The sequence below is a fragment of the Salmo salar genome, chromosome ssa07 (genome assembly GCF_905237065.1).
Source record: "Salmo salar chromosome ssa07, Ssal_v3.1, whole genome shotgun sequence".
Taxonomy (NCBI): domain Eukaryota; kingdom Metazoa; phylum Chordata; class Actinopteri; order Salmoniformes; family Salmonidae; genus Salmo; species Salmo salar.
This window is the reverse complement of record NC_059448.1, coordinates 25,804,133-25,821,948: the sequence shown is the minus strand read 5'-3', so window position 1 is coordinate 25,821,948 and position 17,816 is coordinate 25,804,133. Positions and strand designations below refer to the sequence as shown.

General features: G+C 39.8%; 2 protein-coding genes and 1 pseudogene across 2 annotated transcripts; all 3 read right to left on the bottom strand.

The window, feature by feature from the left end:
- Positions 1–55: 55 nt before the first annotated feature.
- LOC123743760 (SLAM family member 8-like) lies at positions 56–5,648 on the bottom strand (annotated as a pseudogene).
- A 290-nt stretch (positions 5,649–5,938) lies between these two features.
- LOC106597027 (B-cell receptor CD22-like) lies at positions 5,939–10,291 on the bottom strand. The gene is made up of 4 exons (XM_045722583.1): positions 10,027–10,291; positions 9,527–9,790; positions 9,014–9,298; positions 5,939–6,760 (listed from the first exon to the last, which is right to left on the bottom strand). The coding sequence occupies exons 1-4, from the start codon at positions 10,289–10,291 to the stop codon at positions 6,552–6,554; spliced, it is 1,023 nt and encodes a 340-aa protein (XP_045578539.1). The 3' UTR covers positions 5,939–6,551.
- Positions 10,292–11,213: 922 nt separating this feature from the next.
- LOC106609011 (natural killer cell receptor 2B4) lies at positions 11,214–16,185 on the bottom strand. Its single transcript, XM_014207332.2, has 7 exons — positions 15,857–16,185; positions 14,679–14,981; positions 14,170–14,439; positions 13,890–13,997; positions 13,624–13,682; positions 13,462–13,539; positions 11,214–13,333 (listed from the first exon to the last, which is right to left on the bottom strand). Exons 1-7 carry the CDS (start codon positions 15,927–15,929, stop codon positions 13,253–13,255), a joined length of 972 nt encoding a protein of 323 aa, XP_014062807.2. The 5' UTR covers positions 15,930–16,185; the 3' UTR covers positions 11,214–13,252.
- Between the last annotated feature and the right edge of the window lie 1,631 nt (positions 16,186–17,816).

The window sequence follows — 17,816 nt, the reverse complement described above, 5'->3', positions numbered from 1 at the left end:
ACAACAAACAGAAACTATTATAATGTAATAAGGCACTTACTTTGATAGAAACGCACACATTTACAAAGTTTTTATTGGTAACGAAAACACCAATGACTGCGATGCAGGCAACAGACGGGACATGTGGAACATGTGTGTGCAGGACGGGAGCTGCGCAAATGTCTGCAGACTTGAACTGCACAAACAATTGGGAAGTTCTTGGGGAATTTTGTCCGGATCAGAAATGTCCCAAAAAAATTGGGCCCACATAAGTATAAATGACTACTTTTATGTGAATGAACAAGGAGGCGGAACACACCTCAACTGTTCTTAGAAAATAAAAAACTTGTTAGAAAATCATTTGAAATTGACAAGTTGAAAACAGCCTATAAATAAGAACAGGCTGCGTGCTAGGTTTGAGGGCAGCGTGGATTAAATATACTGTTGTGTAACAATCACATTCTGGAATGGAGAGAATGTTCTAACATCACGTGCATAAACAAACTCACATTGGGGAGACCGTTAGAGATGTTTGGAACTCACACATGAAAAGGGTATCTATGTTTGTGTAGCATAAGATGAATCAACCAATCTAACTAATCCAATCTGTTAGTAGTTCGATTTATTTCACACATTACTGTTATGGCTGTTCCAGTTTATATGATTTAGGCAGTAATCAATAATCAGTAATCAATCTTCCCTACCCCAACAGTCATTCTGAATGCAGGTTGCGTGTGATTAAAAGTTAATTTTGTTAGATATCCTAACTCTGGCTGGATTCCAATAGGAATTAAACATCACTTTGCAAGCCAACATGATGTGACTTGTAGGCTTCATGTGGCCTGTATACCAGGAGTTTCAGACCATTGTGTTAGGGTATAACTAGGCCCTCAGGGGCTTTATGATATATGTAATGGGTTGTCATAATGAGTTCAATTTTGAAGATAACATATCCACTTAGACATTCACTTGGTGAAGGCTACAGTACTGAAAACCATTCAATACAACAATCGTGTCTCTTTCGCTAACAAATACAAGTCATGAGAGTTAATTACAATTCACTCTAAATGCAAGGCACTCAGCGTATTCAAAAAGGTATAAAAAAAAATTGTTCTGTGAACGGCATATTTTTGGGAATTAATTGAATTCCATCTGATCATAGGGACAGACATGAATGCCATTTTGGACATGCGGACAAAAAAAAATAAAAACAACTACAATCCACATGTTTGTAGTCGTATACTCTCTGATTTCAACCTCATCAATGCCTGGCGAGCACATAATCCTAATGCAACAGAGTACACTTTCTATTCACAGGCATAAATCCACCTCACTAATCAATGTCATGCTATTATCTACATATATTTTCTTTAATCTAGAAAATAGAAATTCGACATATGAGCTTGTCTGATCACAACACCTACTACTGCCTATAACAGATTTCAGAATCTTCTAATTGTAACTAGGCCTTCAAAAAAAAGGCCTAAGGCCTTATGACATACTGTATATATGAGAATCATCAAAGGGAGAAGGAAGTAAAAGTAAGCAAATAGACAGTTACATCTAGGCCTATCTTCAGAATAAACACGTGTAAGATGCAGAGCATGCAGAGGGTTCCATATCTATGGAAGGCCCAGCCTATGAACACATCCTGTTCAGCTCACAGTACTTTCTGGTAGGGAGAGGAGGGACCCTTCTGGGCGTCCAACTGCGATCTTGGCATACAGAGTCTGCGGCTACATGTGACAGATAATCAAGAAGAAACTGTTTCAGCATCAAGAAAGGTAGTGATTATTCTCAAAGTAGACTACATGGTCTTCCATTTTACCATTATGACCATTTATATCTTACCTTGTTCAATCTTGGGATAACCAGATCATTGACAGTTTCATAGATGGATATTGGGTTTACATGACTGTTTGATCTTGTCTGGAATCAAAATACAGCCCATTACAATACAGTACATACAGCTTCCACACATTCAGATACATAATAATGGCAATTCATACTTACATCTCTACTTCTTGTTTTGATCATAACATCAGCATATATTGTGTTGTCAGTTAGATCTGCTGTGTTTTATAAGAACAAAATATCAACCAATCAGAAACATTTCATACAGGGACCACCTGAAATGTCCCTTTTAGTATAGTTGAGGCCTCTAAGCTGTACATACCTGTGTTAATTCGGCCCCTGCAGTAGCACACTGCCACTGCTACAGTGAGGATCAGCACCACAGCGCCTCCTACTGATACTCCGATGTAGATGGTAAACCACACCAGTCCTGTCACATATTGTACAACACACATGATTAGACTATACAATATGATAAAGACTAAATGGCTCTATATCATATACATCCAATGTAATCACATGCATTACATATTATATTTGACAACATAAGTGTATAAGCACACTGAAAGTGTATGGAAGGGATTATTATGTTATCCAGGTACCTGGGGCGGTTGTGTCATTACTACACTTTACTGTCGTAGAGGCAGTTTTCCAACTGACTAGGTTGGAGGCGTTGCACTTTACACTGATGTCTCTCTCTGCTGGTGAGAGAGAGAAGTAAATCTGCTGGGCGTCCCCGTAGATCTCATTGTCTCTCTCCCAGGTGTAGGTAATGTTGGAGTAGCAGGACACGTTGCACACCAGCCGTACCGTACAGGAGTGGTTGGCCAATCGCTTGATGTCTGTCTGGATCGCCACCTTGGATATAGGCTCTGACCAACCAGGAGAGAGATAGAGACTCATAATGAGTCTTCTAAATGAATCCTACCATAGCCATACCACCAGGAGAAAGACAACAGAGGATAAAACTTGAAAATGTGATTGAAATGTAACAAAGCATGGTGAGTGAGGTCAGTATAAAACCACATATTGAGATTTATATTGTAAAGATCATCAGATGTGGTCATGTATATAAATAAGAACGATATCAAAATAGGATGCAAAATTATGATAACGCCTACCGTGGACCTTCAGAGTGATGGTCTTACTGTCAATCTGACCTTTGTCCCCTTCGCCTGTCAGTAGAAAATCCCCTGAGTCTTGCAGTGTCAGTTCTCTGACTGTTAAACTGAAGTTTTTGGTGTTCATCTTTAGTCTCCCCTCAAACTGGGATCCAGGTGAATATACAACTTCTGAGTTGAATTCTATAATATCCTTTCCCATATACTTCCACTCCAATGATTTGAAATGTCCTCTCTCTAAGCCTGCCAGCAGCTCCACGGAGTCCCCCACTCTCTTGTTGATGATCAGATGAACACCTAAACCTGAAACACACAAATACACACGTTATTCTGACATCAGTCAATGGTTGCACACTATATTACAATGATCTTATTACTGTGTAATTATTCATGCAGTACGATGTGTCAAGTGTTGTAATTACTCATTGTTACACTGTAATACTTGTTACAGTGTGCCTACCTGAATAAATACACAATAATACACTAAAATGCAAAGTCCTACCTAATCAACAATAGAAAATAATGGATTGGATTTATTTAGCGCATTTCTACGTTTCATTTATACTGTAAATTATACTTTACATATTTGCACTTTATATATTTACATATCTGAGTGTTTGGGTCCTATTTTACTTCATTAAAGTGAACTCGTCCCCCACATTCAGCAGAACAGAATGAGATGACAGGAAAAGAGAAGTGGGGGTGGATCTGATAACCCCTCTTCAGCTCACAAGTACAACTCCCACTGTGTTTAATGTTTAATTATTCACCTGACATGTGTCATATACAGCGTTGGCGACATTATAAATACATGTCAGTCTGAAGTAATGAATTATAAACCCTTACACGAAAAAACATCTGTCATGAATTAAGACAAAATAAAGTTACAACTCAATGAGGTGTGGTATTTAGGGCATAACTGCAGTTACCCTAGTCCTGCAGTGTATCTTATTATGTAATAAAAACAATTATTTGATACAGTCCTGTATTGCCTTAAATTTAATAAATGACAGCCATTAGGCACAGGGTCTTCACATCTGTTGCATTCTAGAAGCAATTGTTAGGTTCTTAGACACTAGAGAAGCTTAAACAAGTTGAATTCTTCCCAAAGGGTCAACACAGCTGTAGTCAGACAAAGACATGTTGCCACCATCACAAGTATATATACTCCATCACAAGTATATATACTCCATCACAAGTATATGTACTCCATCACAAGTACATATACTCCACAAGTATATATACTCCATCACAAGTATGTATACACCATCACAAGTATATATACTCCACAAGTATATATACTCCATCACAAATATATGTACTCCATCACAAGTATATATACTCCTCCTTCTCTCCAATCCTTACATCTTATGGTTTGACAGGAAGAGGGTAATAGGATAATAAACCCTTATTTCTCCCTTCAGGGGATCTGATCTGACCTCCTGACCTCAACCCCTTCTTCGCCTTATCCACAGATGTCTATCCGCTTCCCCTATAGCAATCCTGTGACCTCCTCCTGTCCACCCAGCACATTCCAAAGCCATCTGTCCTTCTACAGAGACCCATTACCTTCTGGCATAAAACCCAGTCTCTTTCACTCCTTTATACACAATGTGTCTGATCTATCATGTCTTTAATATCTCAATTCTCAAAGTTTACCCCGTAACCAACACAATGCAACAGATGCTGACCCAACCACACCATTGGTACTCATTCAAAACTGCAGAATCACTTCATCATGATATGTTCTTCAGTTGGTAGAGCATGGTGTTTGCAACGCCAGGGTTGTGGGTTCGATTCCCACGGGGGAACAGTACGGGAAAACATTTTTTTATGAAATGTATGCATTCACTACTGTAAGTCGCTTTGGATAAGAGCGTCTGCTAAATGACTAAAAATGTAAATGTAAAATGTTCCTGAATATAGGTGTTATCACACAGTAATAAAGCAAAATATTCTAAATACCCAACCAATCACTGATGGCAAGGCATTCTACAGTCAACACACACCGTTGCAAAGACCAACAAGGAAGTTAGAGAAAGCTAATGGTTTCACGAACTTCATAATTCAAGAAAGCACATGCAATAGATATACAAAGCATAAACAGGATAAATATTATTTTTTTTTACAAAACTTACCATAGTGGAGGTTGGAGAATAGGAGAAGTAGTATTCCCTGTTTGGAGAAGCAGGAGAAGGGACCACCAGACATCTCTGTAAGGCTTTGACTGTTTCCTCTGGCTGATGTCCTTATCTAGCACTGTCACTGGTAGCTAGCTAGCAGTTGACTAACCGATACACACCGAGAAGGAATAGTAGAGTAGAGAAAGAGCAGAGACTTCCTTTTGATGAGGGCTGCTGTTCTATAAAATAATTCCTGTATGTTAGTTGAAAAGGAAGTCACATTCTATAGTTGCTCTCTGAAATAACCCTTCACTCAGACTGAGCGTTAGACAATGAGGCGTGGGTGTGTTTGGGGTCTGTCACTGTGTTGATCAGTCTGATGGTGGAAGTTTCAGAGTGTGTGTTTCCTAGCTGCTGCTGGTTGTGTGGTTCATGGTCATGGTGTTTCACAGATTCCGGGTAACTTGTTACTTTATGAGCAAACCACTCAAAGTTGCAGAGAAAGATAGAGGGCTCGGGGGAAGAGAGAGAGAGTGAGACAGAGACAGAGAGAGAAAGAGAGAAAGTGATAGAGAAATAGATACAGAGAAAGAGAGAGAGAACAAAAGAGAACAAAAGAGAGAGAGAGTGGGGGGTTAGAGAGAGTGAGTGAGTGAGAGAGAGCAAAAATATCAAAGCAGTTTGTGTGCATTTTCATCTAGGCTTCATATGCCTGCAGAAGTGTTTGCATGACTTCTTCTGCCTGCTCCTAGGTCAGTGTGACTGAGGGACATGAAACACCTGCCAACTTTTTCTGGAAGGTAATGGGTCCCAGGTTACTGATAGAGGCCCCCCTTTCTATGTTTCAGGCAACATCTTGTGGTGATGTCACTTCCTGTGACTTGTGGTCTCCATGGCGACCTGTTTTATAATATCAGGACCAGTGATAATGACCTGGCTGCCGGCTGTCTGTCTGACCACATAGACATAAACACATAGACACAGGAACCCTCTAACTGGAACAGTGACCTTCCAGACCATGCAGGGACACTGAAAATAGCGGTAAGAGTCATACACAACTAATGTCACTAATCGTTATGTCCTGTCTGTAGGATGAGGAGGCAATATGGGAGAACAGGTAGTCATTCATACGTAGGTTACTAGCTCCTCAGAACTCCTGCAGAGTATATGACATCATAAAACTGAGAAGAACTGTTCTCTTCAGGCACAATCTTCCCCAAAAAGTAATTCCGAAAATCTCAATGGTCTTCAGCTGATGGGGTACGACTTTTGAACTTTGCTCATGGGGCAGTTACGTTATTTTCTATAATGGTATTGTACCCCAAAATCAAACTATAGTTTTGTTCCATCATTGATCTCACTGTCTGCTATTTGACCTCATCCCTTCTGTCTTTCTCTTTCAATCCCATAAAAACAGACTTACCTAACACGGTCAATTGTATAGCATTACTTGTCTGGGAGTGTTTTAAGCCATTTATTTTCTGAAGACCTTCACAGGTATATAGACCATTCTTTGCAGGACTGATTCTGTACTCAGGCTCTGTTTTGGAGTAGACTGACTTCTCACTGTTAGAAAAATAATACTCAATCTCCCCCCCTGTATGTCACATCTGAGAGTGACAGTCTCTCCACTGAATATCTGGGGCCAGTTGGGTTGGAGGGTCAGAACAGCCACAGGTCTCTCTGCACAAACAAATATTATCACATTAGGTAACCTAGTGGTTAGAGTGTTGGGCCATAAACCGGGAGATTGCTGGATTGAATCCCTGAGCTGAAAAAGTAGAAATCTGTAATTCTGAGCAAGGCAATTGTCACGCCCTGACCTAAGAGAGCTGTTTTTTCTCTGTTTAGTTAGGACAGGGGGTGATAGGGGGTGGGCATTCTATGTGTTTTGTTTCTATGTTTTGGCCGGGTATGGTTTCCAATCAGAGGCAGCTGTCTATCGTTGTCTCTGATTGGAAGCCATACTTAGGCAGCCTTTTCCCACTTGGTTTTTGTGGGTAGTTGTTTTCTGTTTCATTTGTGTAACCTGACAGAACTGTTGGCTGTCGTTTTGTTTATTTGTCTAAGTGTTCGATTTCATTCAAATACAACATGAGCACTCAATACGCTGCGCCTCGGTCCCCTCTATACGACGCCCATTACAGCAATTAATCCAATGTTCCCCCTGTGCCAAAGACCTGGATGTTGATTAAGGCAGCACCCACACCTTGCTGATTTGGAGGGGTTGGGTTAAATGTGGAAGACACATTTCAGTTGAATATATTCAGTTGGACAACCCTTTCCCCAACCTTAAAACCTCTCTGGGACAGAGATTATGAGATTATGTTAGGACAGCGCCTAAACAACGCTAGCGTCCCACCCGCGGTACACACTATCAACAGCCAGTGAAATAGCAGGGCGGCAAATTCTAAACAACAAAAATCTCATAATTCAAATTTCCCAAACATACAAGTATTATACACCATTGTAAAGATATGATTCTCCTTAATCCAACCACAGTGTCCGATTTCAAAAAGGCTTTACGGCGAAAGCATAAAATTAGATTATGTTAGGACAGCGCCGAGACAAGAAAAACCACACAGCCATTTTCCAAGCAAGGAGAGGCGTCACAAAAACCAGAAATACAGCTACAATTAATCACTAACCTTTGATGATCTTCATCAGATGACACTCCCAGGACTCAATGTTACAAAATACATGTATGTTTTGCTTGATAAAGTTCATATTTATATCCATAAACCCCATTTTACATTGGCGCGTGATGTTCAGAAAATGTATTCCCACTAAAACCACTGGTGAATGAGCACATGAATTTACAAAAATACTCATCACAAACGTTGATAAAATTTACAACAGTTATTGAAAGAATTATAGATACACTTCTCCTTAATGCAACCGCTCTGTCAGATTTTAAAATAACTTTACGGAGAAAGCACATTTTTCAATATTCTGAGTACAGAGTTCAGCCATCAAAGCAAGCTATACAGTTACCCGCCAAGTTCTGGAGTCAACTAAACTCAGAATTAGTATTATAAATCTTCCCTTACCTTTGCTGATCTTCGCCGGAATGCATTCCCAGGACTCCCACTTCCAAAATAAATGTTATTTTTGTTCGAAAAACTCCATATTTATGTCCAAATACCTCCGTTTTGTTCGCGCGTTCAGATCACTAATCCAAAGGCATAACGCGAGAGCTCAAAACCAGAGACAAAAAGTCTATTAGTTGCATTACCGTTCGTAGAAACATGTCAAAAAATGTTTACAATCAATCCTTAGGGTCTTTTTAACATAAAACGTCGATAATATTCCAACCGGACCATAGCGTATTCATTGCAGAGGAAAAAGAAGGAGCGGCGCGCCAGAGTGCCGGCGCAGAAAACAACTCACTGCTCCCAGGCAGTCCACTGATTGACTGAGCTCCTATTCTCTGCCCAGTAACAGTAGACGCATGAAACAAGTTTCTAAAGGCTGTTGACAGCCAATGGAAGCATTACGAAGTGCAAAATGACCCCACAGATACTGTAGTTTGAATAGGGATTAGATATATAAACCACAAGTCACTTCCTGGTTGGATTTTTTCTCAGGTTTTTGCTTGCCATATGAGTTCTGTTATACTCACAGACATCATTCAAACAGTTTTAGAAACTTCAGAGTGTTTTCTATCCAAATCAACTAATAATATGCATATCCTACCTTCTGGGCCGGAGAAGCAGGCAGTTTAATTTGGGCACGCCTTTCATCCGGACGTCAAAATACTGCCCCCTATCCTAGAGAAGTTGTAAAATATTGTTGATCAGAATTCATCACAACATGACCATATCATAAGTTGTCATTTCTGAACATACAGTATGCATTCTGAACTGTCTGACTTACCAAGATCTAGTCATCAGAATACATATACAGTCAGGTGTACAAAAACACACAATTACTCACCTTTCACAGTGATAGTGACAGGATCACTGATGATTGATGATACGGATCTGGACTGGATCTCTCCCTGACACCAGCAGAGACCCTGGTCAGACTCAGCAGCTCTACTTATGGTGAAGGTGGCTCCTGTTGTAGTGTGTCTGCCAGACAAGGTCACTACTTTCTTAGTGTTGTCTTTGTACCATGTATAGCTCCAGCCACTGTCAGACCCCACTGAACACGTCAGAGTTACTGTCTCTCCAGTGTATGCAGGATTTGGATTCACGGTCAGTGTAGTTTCAGGAAGAGCTAAGAAAACAGAGAGCTAATATCAAAACATCTGGATACATGGTTGGTCATTTTAAATCATTTATCTGTTGCACTTAAATTTTGATTGAGGTTGATTTTACATAGGGGTATGTTGACTCCATTCAGTTAGAATTTACATTGTATACAGTATATCTGTAATTAGAATAACCCTCAAAGGCTCAGAATATAGAAAGTCCAGAAGTGATTGAAGATAAATATTGAGCTCACCAGTGATGTTGATGTGGAGAGATGAGCTGAGATATGAATTTTGGGTCCGTCTTGTCCTTGTCCCCTCACAATGGTACTGACCAGCCTGATCAGAGAGATAGATGGTGGTGGTTTTACTGGTCTGCCTGGAAGGCCCTTCTTTATTTATTAACCAGTGGTAAGTCCAGTCTGTGTAGTCTGAAAGTTCACACTGCAGCTTGACTGTGTCTCCAGAGTACAGTGTCTCCTGGGTAGTGACTATCTTCACTGAGGCTGTAGGCAGAGCTGTGGAAACAGTTCAATGAAGACAAATGCAGTTAGCGCACCAATCAGTTAAAAGTATGATCTTAGTACCATACACCATATTTCTTCAATTATTACATGAAATTACATTTAATTAATGGAGGAATCTGAACAGCAATGGTAGGCAGACCTTGAAATAGCGTTCTTAAAATGGGGCACAATGTCAAGTTATTATGGGCATGGAGGTAGTGATGTGAGTGAGAGATAAGATGATATACCTGTCACCGTCAGTCTGACTGCATCACTCCACTTAGAATCTTTCTTCTGATCAATATGTGTACCCAGATAACTGTAGTCACCACTGTCTGAAATCTTAACCTCACTGATCTCATATTCATGCTTCCTACTGATTGATTCTACATCATCCTTGCGCCATGTGTATTTCCAGTCAGTGACTTCTCCCCTCTGTATGTTACATCTGAGAGTGACAGACTCTCCACTCAATATGTGGGAGGATTTGGGTTGTATGGTCAGAAAACCCATTGCCTGTCCTGCACAAAATAAAACCAGCAATTGCTTAATTCGGGATCGGTGGCCCTTCCGCGGGACGGTTGAGCTAATGTAGGCTAATGTGATTAGCATGAGGCTGTAAGTTACAAGAACATTTCCAAGGACATAGACATATCTGATATTGGCAGAAAGCTTAAATTCTTGTTAATCTAACTGCACTGTCCAATTTTCAGTAGCTATTACAGTGAAAGAATACCATGCTATTGTTTGAGGAGAGTGCACAATTTTGAACATGAAAGTGATTAATAAACAAATTAGACACATTTGGGAAGTCTTGATACATTTCGAACAGAAATGCAATGGTTAATTGGATCAGTCTATTTTGTACAAAAAAAAATACAAAATAACTGTTGTATTTTTGTAATATTATCTTTTACCAGATCTATTGTGTTATATTCTCCTAAATTCCTTTCACATTTCCACAAACCTCAAAGTGCTTCCTTTCAAATGGTACCAAGGATATCCATATCCTTGCTTCAGGGCCTGAGCTACAGGCAGTTAGATTTGGGTCTGTCATTTTAGGCCAACATTTTTAAAGGGCTGGATCCTTTTGAGTCACTCAAAACACAAAATATATCTATCCAAAAGCAGCTTTAAAAATTACAAATAAAACATTTGATGAAGCATTAGGAGATCAAGGCTTAATCAAGTGCACAAATATCTACCATCATCGTCTTCAGAGTGTCCAGAGTAGATGTGTGTACTCAGCACTACAACAAAGAAAGTCACATTGCATCAATATAAACCTGAAATAAATAACAACACGCCATATTCATGTTACTGTTTACCAAATCCATCCTGTACTTTATTTTACTGGTGCAATCTGCAATTTCTGCATTGATTTCTTTACTTTTAAATGAATCAGAGCAATTCAAGTCTTATCCCTTCATAACCCAAAATATACGGTTTATTTTATGACAATTATTGTAAATAATGTAGATGAATGAATTTCCTTAGCTCCATCCGTCAGTCGTATATACCACAACAAGAGGAAGGGTGTCATTTTTGTGGTTGTTTGAATAGCGGACTGCAGCTTTAAATGGCCATTGACTTCCCATGTTCTGTACACAGAGAGTGTACAGAGACCAAAATCACTAAAACTCCACTCATTAATCTCTGTAACAGCTGTCGGGAGAGAGAGTTGACCAAGGTGCAGCGGAGTTAGTGTTCAATTTGAATTTTAATGACAGAAAGAACACTATACAAAACAAAACAAGAAAACTGACAGCCAAACAGTCCTGTCAGGTGCAAAACACTCAACAGAAACAATTACCCACAAAACCCAAAGGAAAAACATGCTCCTTATGTGTGACTCCCAATCAGAAACAACGAACCTCAGCTGTGCCTGATTGGGAGCCACACACACACGGCCCAAAACAAAGAAATACAAAAACATAGAAAAAGGAACATAGAACGCCCACCCAATGTAACACCCTGGCCTAACCAAAATAAAGAACAAAAAACCCCTCTCTATGGCCAGGGCGTTACAATCTCTTAACACAGTTTACTATAACTGTAGCAAAGTAACCCTCAACCATTTACAATAATCACAACTTGATACTATAACACATCCAACAAATATTGCATTTTATATTCATTGTCATTGAGAGCACATTTTGCAACCAATGAGTTAGCACCACTCTTTAGTTCCTGAGTAATGACTTGGTTAAATGCACACCACCACACTAACCAGGTCTGCATGGCACAAGCTCAGGTTCTTACAGAGGGTGGTCACTTTCTTACTTCATATCTACACCATATTTGCTGCAATTTCCTTTGAGAGCCATTTACTAAGCTTTTGCACTGTTTTCTCAATAAGGGATAAAACACCAAAAACAAAGCTAAAGCATGAAACTGTCTTCAATTCCATTAATGTCTTATTCGTTTTTCTCTTAAAGGCTTATTAGATTAGGTAATTAGTCTTCATACACAAACACATGTTGAAATCATGAATCCATTTTTATCAAAAATGTACCTAAAAAAATATCGAAGTGGTTTGTTGTAGAGTGTAGAGTGTGGGACACATGTACAACATGTGTTTAGAAACCAACATGGGGTGAGAAAGGTTACAGGGGAAATCAGTTAAAAACATATTATTATGTTCACTAAGGTAAACATCTGGGGTTTCTTATCGCTCCCTTCAGGACTGTAACTACTCCATATTCTTGTGGATCACAATATAGAAACTAATATGGTCACTGGTCACATAGCAACAACATAACCCCTCAGTCTACTGGGTCTGCATCGTTGGTCCAACAGACGATGACATCAAACCCCTCAACAAACATGGCTCCACATATAGCTGGAATTAGCTTAGCTCATCATATTCAGTACAACCTTCAAAAAAGTATTTTACACACATAATATGCGCCCATTACAATCTATGCAAGAATCGGAATGCATGATTTATCACCGGAACTTGAAAACATGTGAATAAAACAGTAAATATATAAATAATTACCACAAAAAATACAAAAAATACAAAAAATAAGACCAACTACAATCCACATCTTTGTAGTCGTATACTCTCTGATTACAACCTCATCAATGCCTGGCGAGCACATAATCCTGATGCAACAGAGTACACTTTCTATTCACAGGCATAAATCCACCTCACTAATCAATGTCATGCTATTATCTACATATATTTTCTTTAATCTAGAAAATAGAAATTCGACATATGAGCTTGTCTATATCACCACTCCTTCTACTGCCTATTACACATTTCAGAATCTCCGAATTGTAACTAGGCCTTCAAAGAAAGGCATAAGGCCTTATGACATACTGTATATATGAGAATCATCAAGGGGAGAAGGAAATAAAAGAAAATAGACAGTTACATCTAGGCTTATCTTCAGAATATACACGTGTAAGATGCAGAGCATGCAGAGGGTTCTATATCTATGGAAGGCCCAGCCTATGACCACATCCTGTTCAGCTCACAGTACTTTCTGGTGGGGAGATGAGGGTGCCTTCTGGGCGTCCAAATGCGATCTTGTCATACAGAGTCTGCGGCTACATGTGACAGACAGTCAAGAAGAAACTGTTTCAGCATCAAGAAGGTATAGACTACTCTCAAAGTGGACTACATAGTCTTCCATTCAACCACAGACATTTTACCATTATGACCATTTATATCTTACCTTGTTCAATCCTGGGATAACCAGATCATTGACAGTTTCATAGATGGATATTGGGTTTACATGACTGTTTGATCTTGTCTGGAATCAAAATACAGCCCATTACAATACAGTACATACAGCTTCCACACATTCAGATACATAATAACGGCAATGCATACTTACATCTCTACTTCTTGTTTTGATCATAACATCAGCATATATTGTGTTGTCAGTTAGTCCTGCTGTGTATTATAAGAACAAAATATCAACCAATCAGAGAAACATTTTATACAGGATATCAACAAACATACCCAGGAATTAATGAGGGGTCTCACTCTTTTTCTAAGTTCTACCAAATCCCCCCCAAAAATCATATCAGCTGAAGAATACTTCTAGAACAACCTGAAATGTCACTTTAAGTATAGTAGAGGCCCCTAAGCTGTACATACCTGTGTTACTTCGGCCCCTGCAGTAGCACACTGCCACTGCTACAGTGAGGATCAGCACCACAGCTCCTCCCACTGATACTCCGATGTAGATGGTAAACCACACCAGTCCTGTCACATATTGTACAACACACACGATTAGACTATACAATATGATAAAGACTAAATGGCTCTATATCATATACTTCCAATGTAATCACATGCATTACATATTATATTTGACAACATAAGCGTATAAGCACACTGAAAGTGTATGGAAGGGATTATTATGATATCTAGGTACCTGGGGCGGTTGTGTCATTACTACACTTTACTGTCGTAGAGGCAGTTTTCCAACTGACTAGGTTGGAGGCGTTGCACTTTACACTGATGTCTCCCTCTACTGGTGAGAGAGAGAAGTGAATCTGCTGGGCGTCCCCGTAGATCTCATTGTCTCTCTCCCAGGTGTAGATAATGTTGGAGTAGCAGGACACGTTGCACACCAGCCGTACCGTACAGGAGTGGTTGGCCAATAGCTTGATGTCTGTCTGGATCGCCACCTTGGATATAGGCTCTGACCAACCAGGAGAGAGATAGAGACTCATAATCAGTCTTCTAAATTAATCCTACCATTGCCATACCACCAGGAGATAGATGACCTGAAAATGTGATTGAAATGTAACAAAGCATGGTGAGTGAGGTCAGTATAAAACCACAAATTCAGTGTTATAGTGTAAAGACCATCAGCTGTGGTCATGTATATAAATAAGAATGATATCAAAATAGGATGCAAAAATGATGAAAACAGCCTACCGTGGACCTTCAGAGTGATGGTCTTACTGTCAATCTGACCTTTGTCCTCTTCTCCTGTAAGTATAAAATCCCCTGAGTCTTGCAGTGTCAGTTCTCTGACTGTTAAACTGAAGTTTTTGGTGTTCATCTTTAGTCTCCCCTCAAACTGGGATCCAGGTGAATATACAACTTCTGAGTTGAATTCTGCAATATCCTTTCCCATGTACTTCCACTCCAAGGATTTGAAATGTTCCCTCTCTAAGCCTGCCAGCAGCTCCACGGAGTCCCCCACTCTCTTGTTGATGATCAGAGTAACACCTACACCTGAAACACCCAAATACACACATTATTCTGACATCAATCAATGGCTGCACACTATATTACAATAATCTTATTACTGTGTAATTATTCATGTAGTATGATGTAGCAAGTGTTGTAATTACTCATTGTTACACTGTAATACTTGTTACAGTGTGGGGCCAGTGCCCCTGTGACAACAATTTTGGACCCCCTGTGGCCCCCCTAAATGTGGAGTATGAAATCATTTTTACATAACTAATTTTTGCAATCGTTCTTTTTTTACATCCGTTATTAGACAGTGGCAACACTAATGATAATGAACAAGGTATTTTGCCTGCAAATGCCTGCAATGCAATGAAGAAAATGATATGACAACAATCACGTCTAATGTAACTGGCCCCTCTAACAGTACCATTGGCCCCAGCTTGGCCCCCCCAGTTGAAATGTTCTAGAACCGCCACTGGTCCTTCTACAGAGACCCATTACCTTCTGACATAAAACCCAGTCTCTTTCACTCCTTTATAAACAATGCGTCTGATCTATCATGTCTTTAATATCTCAATTTTCAAAGTCTACCCCGAAACAAACACAATGCAACAGCTGCTGACCCAACCACACCATTGGCACTCATTCAAAACTGCAGAATCACTTCATCATGATATGTTCCTGAATATAGGTATTATGTAGGTGTTATCAAACAGTAATAAAGCAAAAGATTCTATATACCCACCAATCACTGATGGCAAGGCATTCTACAGTCAATACACATCGTTGCAAAGACCAACAAGGAAGTTAGAGAAAGCTAACGGTTTAACTAACTTCATAATTCAAGAAAGCACATGCAATAGATATACAAAGCATAAACAGGATAAATATATTTATTTTTTTACAAAACTTACCATATTGGAGGTTGGAGAGTAGGAGAAGTAGTATTCCCTGTTTGGAGAAGCAGGAGAAGGGACCACCAGACATCTCTGTAAGGCTTTGACTGTTTCCTCTGGCTGTATGTCCTTATCTAGCACTGTCACTGGTAGCTAGCTAGCAGTTGACTAACCGATACACACAGAGAAGGAATAGTAGAGTAGAGAAAGAGCAGAGACTTCCTTTTGATGAGGGCTGCTGTTCTATAAAATAATTCCTGTATGTTAGTTGAAAAGGAAGTCACATTCTATAGTTGCTCTCTGAAAATACCCCTTCACTCAGATTGAGCGTTAGACAATGAGGCGTGGGTGTGTTTGGGGTCTGTCACTGTGTTGATCAGTCTGATCGTGGTGGTTTTGGAGCATGTGTTTCCTATCTGCTGCTGGTTGTGTGCTTCATGGTCTTGGTCATGGTGTTTCACAGATACCGGTAACTTGTTACTTTATGAGCAAACCACTCAAAGTTGCAGAGAAAGATAGAGGGCTCGGGGGGAGAGAGTGAGACAGAGACAGAGAAAGAAAGGAAGAAAGTGATAGAGAAATAGATATAGAGATAGAGAGAGAGAGAGAGAGAGAGAGAGAACAAAAGAGAACGAAAGAGAGAGAGTGAGGGGGTTAGAGAGAGTGAGTGAGAGAGAGCAAAAATATCAAAGCAGTTTGTGTGCATTTTCATCAAGGCTTCATATGCCTGCAGAAGTGTTTGCATGACTTCTTCTGCATGCTTATAGGTCAGTGTGACTGAGGGACATAAAACACCAGCCAAATTTTTTGGAAGGTAATGGGTCCCAGGTTACTGACAAAGGCCCCCCTTCTATGTTTCAGTCAACATCTTGTGGTGATGTCACTTCCTGTGACTTGTGGTCTCCGTGGCGACCTGTTTTATTTTATCAGGACCAGTGACAATGACCTGGCTTCCGGCTGTCTGTTTGACCACATAGTCATAAACACATAGACACAGAAACCCCCTAACTGGAACAGTGACCTTCCAGACCATGCAGGGACACTGAAAATAGCAGTAAGAGTCATACACAACTAATGTCACTAATCGTTATGTCCTGTCTGTAGGATGAGGAGGCAATATGGGAGAACAGGTAGTCATTCATACGTAGGTTACTAGCTCCTCAGAACTCCTGCAGAGTATATGACATCATAAAACTGAGAAGAACTGTTCTCTTCAGGCACAATCTTCCCCAAAAAGTCATTCTGAAAATCTCAATGGTCTTCAGCTGATGGGGTACGGCATTTGAACTTTGCTCACGGGGCATTTATGTTATATTCTTCAAGATTCAATAGGTAGATATAATTAAGTCCAAAAATGGATGTAGAAATAGCAGATTGTTCCTTTAGCTCACACATTGTGGAGCGTAAGATCTGTACTAGGCTGAAAGGAGTTTGACCAAATTAGGTTTTATGGAAAAGTTGATGACGATGACAATATCCATTTACTCTAAGAAAGCACTCATTCCATCTGGTGGATAAAAAATTGCTTATTAAAAAAGCACAATGCAAAGACATTGTAAAAGTACAGGCCATTTGTCACGACCGTCGGATGAAGTAGACCAAGGTCCAGCGTGGTGAGCGTACATTTTCCTTTTTATTCAATGTCGCCAGCAAAACCAATAAAACATACAAAACGACCGTGAAGCTTACAGGGCTAAGTGCCACAAACAAAGTTAACTACCCACAAGGACAGGTGGGAAAAAGGGCTACCTAAGTATGGCTCCCAATCAGCGACAACAAGGTACAGCTGTCCCTGATTGAGAACCATACCAGGCCAAAAAAAAGAAATACAAAACATAGAAAATAGAACATAGAATGCCCACCCAAATCACACCCTGACCAATCCTAAATAGAGACATAAAAAGGCTCTCTCAGGTCAGGGCGTGACACCATTATAAGAAAACGTGAATAATTATTGTAATATTTCGGAAATTCATAT